The sequence below is a fragment of the Diadema antillarum genome, unplaced genomic scaffold (genome assembly GCF_040938485.1).
Source record: "Diadema antillarum isolate AM-2024a unplaced genomic scaffold, OU_Dant_1.0 scf00000022, whole genome shotgun sequence".
NCBI lineage: Eukaryota > Metazoa > Echinodermata > Echinoidea > Diadematoida > Diadematidae > Diadema > Diadema antillarum.
Window position 1 is genome coordinate 4,501,195 of NW_027270911.1, and position 6,783 is coordinate 4,507,977.

Consider the following 6,783-nt stretch of genomic DNA (forward strand, 5'->3'; position numbering starts at 1 on the left):
GAGGCAGTTCCTGAATGTGAAGCAGAAAGCAAAGTACAAACTAATGATATTTTTCCATCCCTGCATGTAATTTGGGAGAAATGTGACATGGACAGAAATATCAAACCTTGGTTCATATTGCATACAAACTAAGGTAATTATTTTCAATAATGGTAACTCTGCAATCATAGCATGACCACCTCTTAGCCAATCAAAGCAAAGAAATGATTGATGGTTGGCATTGATTGCAGAGTTACCATCAACTGTGAAGTTACCACAGTTTTATGCAACAGAGCCCTAGGTGTAGCAAAATCCTATGAACACAGCATTTTCCTTATTGTTTTGCCAACCTGAATGATCTCTCTCTAGATGCTGTTCATGAATGTGTAAAACATCACTTGTGTCTCATTCTTTTTTTTTTTCTTTTCAATGCCAACAGTATGCTGTCATGCAAGACTAGCAGCACTTTATCTTTGTCAATGATTTTATCTTTCATCAATTTGCAAAGTTGTAAGCACAAACATTGGGCATGGTGCCAATGTCTTTTTTTTTTTTGCCTGTCTGGGATGAGCCTGTCTTGCTATTAGACTATATCAAGGACTTGAACTAGGAGTGATATACTGGAAGAAAAGAAAGTGTACAATGATTCACACTACTTGATTTGACTTTTGTGATCGTAAACTTGACAGCCCACACTGCAAATGAAATATGGATGAGAGAAAACATGACAACATTTTGTGGTCTAAAATTTTGTAATGAACTAGTATTTCTGCATTTGGGAAAAGAACCCACTCATTAAAACCTCAATATCTACACCCATGTCTATTCTATACAGCATGAACACTCTCTGGTAAGTCTGCATAGTTTTTTTTTTTTATTCCCTGTTTCTCCCCCTCTCAGCACAGTCAATGTGATTAAGGACAAAATCAACATGGGACTTTATGGATTCCACTTGTTGCATTAAAGTTTCTTTTAAATTTGATTTGCTTTCATAAAAATTTCCTGAGGTGTCCTTACTTGGAATGCCTCTTTTAATTTAGACATGAAACAAAATGTTATGTACTTATGCTTCTTAAAATCAATGATGAGAACAATGAAGACTAGACAATTGTTCTGACAATAAAGTTATGCTACTAACTTCTGATAGTGCTGAGCATTCAGACATGGCTCACCTGTTGGTAATAGGTAAAATTTGAGATGTACTGACATCTGCGAGTATAGAAGCAGGCAAGACACATTACTCTGATGAGTTGGAGGTAGGAATGAGTAAGAGGTGGGACAGGACATCTCGCAGGCTTGGATCACTTGGCTGCTCATGTTGGGGAGCTGGTTGTGCCAAGATGGGAGCCTGTAGCCGGGTCACGGGAGGTAGTGGATGTTGCTGCTGGGGGGCAGAAGGCAGCTGTCCGCAACGCTGAAGCCTCTCCTTCTGCTTCCTCAAGGAGACGATGGCAAACTTCTGGCTGACTCCGAGAGTGTTCACAAAAAACACCTTACACACGTTCTGCTCCCAGTCACCAAGCCTCAGCGTATACTTCATGTGCACTTTGCGGTTGAGTTTCATCTGTGATGCTGGGAGTGTTCGGGTCTTGACAGCAATCTCCTCTATGCAGCTCTCCACGTATTGGCGTTTCTTTTCCCACGACATCTCCTTGCTCCAAAACATGTTGAAAATCTTCTGTCTCATCTCGGGACTGACATGCTCCGAGCATCGCTTCCTGCAGTTCTGGCATGGTTCCTTCATGGTTCGCGCAGGAATGACATTGCCCTTGTCGTTGATGTATGTTTGCCCGGCACACCTCATATCTGCTGTGTCCCACATTCGTCTCCTCTTCGGCTTGGAGCCAATTGGTTTGGGTGTAGCCTGAGTTGGCGAGGACCTGCCTGCGAGATCATCCTGCATTGTCTCTTCTTTAAGTGCAGAGTCCATTGGCTCTGCAGCTGTTGACAGCTCAGCGCCCTTCTTCGCTGTTGGCTCACAAACATAATTGGCATCGCCATCACTATCATCATCACCATCAATCTCTGAATCGTCCTCTTCCTCTTCACTGGATGGAACATAATCCTCATCATCTTCACGGCTAGAATGGGCAGTATTTTTGGCTACCTTCTCCTCTTCCTCTCCTTCGCTCAGTTCTGTTCCTTCCACACTAATGTTTGGAAAGTCTTGCTCAGCAGATTCTCCTGCTGGTTTCTCAGTTGCTATCGTTGCTGTGGAGTTTCGCCTGTCAGTGTTGCCCCCTGACTGTGACTTCTTATGTGATCTTGTGCCTAAGCTTGGGGTACTAGGAACCACCACTTTGTGCTCTTGAACAACCCTCATCTCCTCACTGAATACCCTCCTGTACATGTACGTGCTTGCAGGCTTTGTTCCACGCATCCAACAGACCTCCCGATAGGCACTGTACATCTTTGATACGTTCCATGACCATCCTTTGGTGGAGGAGTGTGTTTGGTACTCGCGACCTTTATCTGGATCTGCCCAGCAGTTGTAGATGATGTGCTCCCTGACCTCTTTTGCCACCGCTGGTGGTATTTTGGTAAGTGTCCGGTAAGTCTTCCCTTTGTCAGGGTTGAACTCTCCATTCTCATCTTTTTTGGCAATGCATGAGGCAATGAAGTTGTGACTTAATCCCAACGTGTTGATGAAAAACTTCCGACAAACTTGCTGTCTTGTCCCGTCCACCTCGAAGAAGAATGAGAACCGAAGGGGTCTGCCGGGCCGTGTACGCAGTCTTGTACGTCTGTAACTGAACTGCAACACCTTCGCGGGCTGAGAATCCATGCAGCTGAGGACATACCTCCTCTTGTCATTCCAGTCCTTGCTAGAGTCCCAGAAATTCTCAAAGAGCTTCTGTCGCTGAGTATCACTTATGCGCTGAGAACATTCTTTCTGACAGTTTTCGCATGGCTCTTTCATCTTCCTGGAAGGCCTCAACTGGCCCTTGAAATTCACATACTCCTTTCCAGCATACCTTAACGCATGATATTTCTTTAGTTTTTCTCTTGTGTTGGATTTCTGCTTTAACTTTTTGCATCGCTCCTCCTCTTGCTGCCGCAGTTCCTTAATCAGGCACTCAAGGGCACTGACCTGAGGGGTTGGGGCGTAGTCTAGGGGTCTCTCCTCAGTTCGCTGGGTGCCTGGTCCCTCTAGCCTCTGCTGGGTGATCCTCAACTCCTCATTCATCAGTTTGCGATAGAAGTGCTTCTTGACAACCTCTTTCTGCTGCATCTCACATTCAGCGACATAGGTCTCATACATCTTAGTCAGATTCACCTGTTCCTGTTGCTCTGCGTCTGCACTGATCTCTCGGTTCTGAAGGGCAGCTTGGATGTGTCTCCGCGCATCTTGCTTAACAGAAAGAGGAATTTGGTTGGCAGCTGGATGCCTGCCCCGCCTGTCCGGCATGACATTGCCATCAACAGTCTTCTTGTGTAGGGATATGATCACAAACTTTTCACCAACAGCAAGAGTGCTGAGAAAGAATTTCTTGCACACTTTGACCTGTTCTCCCTTCACGCTCAGATGGTAATTGAAGCTCAATCTCCGAGCCTTTTTATCCGTTCCCGTCTTGATCCTGCGACGCTGGATGGGCTGGGGCACGACGTGGTCGATGCAGTAGATCCTCCTGGCTGTCCAATCTTTCTTGGGGTCCCAGAAGTCTTGGAAGATCTCCTTCCGCTCCTCCTCAGAAATTCTTTCAGGACATTTCTGCCGACAGTTTTTGCATGGCTCCCTCATCTGCCTTGCAGGGATCAAGCTTCCTGTTGAATTCACATATGACTGGCCACTGTTCCGTTTCATCTTGCTTGCATTTCTCTTCCAGGTGGTTGGATCTCGTCCACGCTTCCTGGGTTGCTTCCCTTCCCTATTTTTCTTACCCCTGCCTCTCTGTCGTGGCTCTGTTGCCAGGGACATGGCATGCTTGTCCAAGTAGTGGGGTTGGTTGAACTGACCAATACTACTGCCCTGCTCATTGTACACACTCATGTCCAAGTCGTGCTCTCCAGCTCCCATGTAAATCTGTTGCATCCTTTCCTGGTGATTAAAGCCATCATCTGGAACCTCATAGTGGGTCCCAAAGGCACCCTGATGTGCACCACCCTGGTGGTATTCCGCCAGACTGTGGGTTTGGACATTGCCCTGGTAGCTGTTGACAATTTTTAAGCCTTCTTCTGCCAGGAGTGGCAGGTATCCCATGTTGTGAGGGATGTGCTGAGGGTTCATTCTGGTTCTGTGGGCATGAAAACAATGAAACATAACAATGCTACTGCTGGGTTAAGCACCATTATTACGCTAAAAAATACTTTCAGGGGTACATTTTATGTAGTAAGCCCTGATTTGCACATAAATCATAAAGTTTCAGTGTAAATGTATAGTTGATGGGACAGAGAAAAACACAGCGATGTGTCTGATATTCGAATTACATGCATACAATGTGGGCATTTCCACAGTAAAAGGTACATTTCTGGGATTTTGCTTCATTTCCTGTTTCTAATGTGCATCTTCCCTAAAACAATACAACATTTTAGAAAAGTTTAATGAGATAACTATGCCTCCACATTGCTTCAAAAAAAGCAATGTATCAGAATTTATGCTGAAATGAAACATTTTCGGTGAACATATTTTATGCCCCAATACTCTCAAAACTCGCCATCCACTTCATGTACTGACATAGTAATTAATGCTCATTGAGAATTTGTTTTTCAACTGAACAGCCTAACACTGATTAGAAAAAGTAATAACTGCACTCAAATTCTGTTCAGAACACATGTTTTATACTATTTCTACCCCACAGACTAATAGAGGTGAATGTATGTTACACAGACAGACAAAACAGTCGCATCTTTGCACCCTTTTACTATGGAAATGCCCATGTACATATGAATAATAAAGGCTAAGATGTAATTTGCAGATTTCCATCTTCATTAGGTCTTTTTATTTTCAAATGCTTAGTGAATTTGAAGGAAGTATGAAATATCATAGTGAATAATTACAAATATGTATACTTTATTATGAATATGAAACAAATGAATGCAAAACCTGACATCTCACCTGTCATGGACACCAAAACAGTCATCCAGGTGACTCCTTGGTACATTGATGTTTCAGCGTGATGCAAAACGAAAAGAAATGGGCCCAAGCTTCTGATAACCTCACCTGGACAAATAAAGAGAAGAAAAATAACAAGTGAACAGCAATGACAAGAATCCACATCCCCCCCTTTTTTTTTTTTTAGTGGTCCATTCAGTAAACCATGGCGAACTGAGGATGAAGTTAAATTACACAGCACTTGGTCTTTGGCACTTATTTAGTAATTAGCATGCTTCACATTAGCTTCTCAAATTCAAAACAAGGTGTGATAAGATCTGGCAACCAAGTGTGGTTACTTCATGATAGACAGTCTAGGAAATCCTCAACATGACTCATAACTACACGAGTCACAAGTGATTGCCATTGCCATCTATCATCTGACCACCATGACAGGTACAGTACATTACGGTCTGATTACGGTATACATGTACCAGTATATAAATGTAGGCCTGCGTGTATCAGGTGCAGGTGGCTGCTCACGACACTTGTGTAATTTTACACTACACTGTACTGACTACGGTGCACGTGCAGCGACATGGCTGTGTATAGTTAATTATCGATAAATGCCATGCCATGGTTCCCTTTCCTAGACAGACTGCAGAGTAAAATTTGATACCTAGTAGTCAAGTATAAACTGATTACACAATTACCGGTACATAGGGTCTACCGTCTAGGTCATATACCGGTACCTGGTAGCTGAAAAAAAAAAAAAAAAAAATGACATAAGGGATAAACTATAAATGGCAGACTCTCCCCATAAACACAACCCATCCCATCTATGCCAGACCAGTCGAGTCCAGCTAGGCCAGTCCAAGGCCAAGCCAGTCCTGGCTTAGGCCCTCTCGCCCGAGTGTCCAGGTCAGGGGCAGGGGCCCACCCCCGTCCGGCCGCCAAGGACCCACCAGTCGCCCACGTCAAAACATAAAAGCTGGAGAGGTTTGGGGTTAACGCGAGATCTATTGTAAGTTTCAAGAATGGCTGAAGAAAGTGAACTACTGATTAGGTATATTTGCTTAAACTACTGGATTTACAATCATCTAGGCCTATTGAAACGTTTAGGTCTCGTCAAAACGACAATAAAGGTTGTATATCCAGACCGCTACTTACGACCTACGCTACTGCCACTGGCACAGACATGAAACTGAATACATTGGACTGTACAAAGACCGGCGATACCGACGACCGACGACTTCTGACAAACCTGACAAACTTTTGAAATATGAAGAGTTCAGGAAACACATTTTATGAAAAATGGTAATATACATAGACATATGTAAATTATGGCACAAGCTGTTTACTTACAAAATCGAGTACCTCAACGGGAAATAACGCTGATTTTGTACTTTCGGGCAAAGACAGCATATACGGCCTTTGTGTATTACCACGACCTACGCACCGTTTAGTACACATATCGTGCGTAATGTATGCTACAACGCATTATCTCCTTGTTGGCCGTTTTGAGTGCGAAAGGTGTGGCGCTGGCAGAGAGCCGAGTGCATACAATTGTAATTATACTGGTACTCATTATATAGCAATTATTTTAAGAACAATCTCTTCGGCCGAGTATTGCTTGCATGTGTGCTTGGCATTTTTCCATGATGATAAGAAAGTAAAATAAAGAGACCAGTATTTCAGTTTGCGATGCAATGTTCCATTTCAGGATATGAAAATTAACACTGTTATTTTTCTGTCGGTGAATGAAAATTGCA

The 6,783-nt window shown here is 43.5% G+C and overlaps 1 protein-coding gene across 1 annotated transcript; it reads right to left on the reverse strand.

The window, feature by feature from the left end:
* Window positions 1-547: 547 nt before the first annotated feature.
* LOC139730636 (uncharacterized) lies at window positions 548-6,456 on the reverse strand. Its single transcript, XM_071641496.1, has 3 exons — window positions 6,377-6,456; window positions 5,036-5,140; window positions 548-4,214 (listed from the first exon to the last, which is right to left on the reverse strand). Exon 3 carries the CDS (start codon window positions 4,205-4,207, stop codon window positions 1,217-1,219), a length of 2,991 nt encoding a protein of 996 aa, XP_071497597.1. The 5' UTR covers window positions 4,208-4,214; window positions 5,036-5,140; window positions 6,377-6,456; the 3' UTR covers window positions 548-1,216.
* Between the last annotated feature and the right edge of the window lie 327 nt (window positions 6,457-6,783).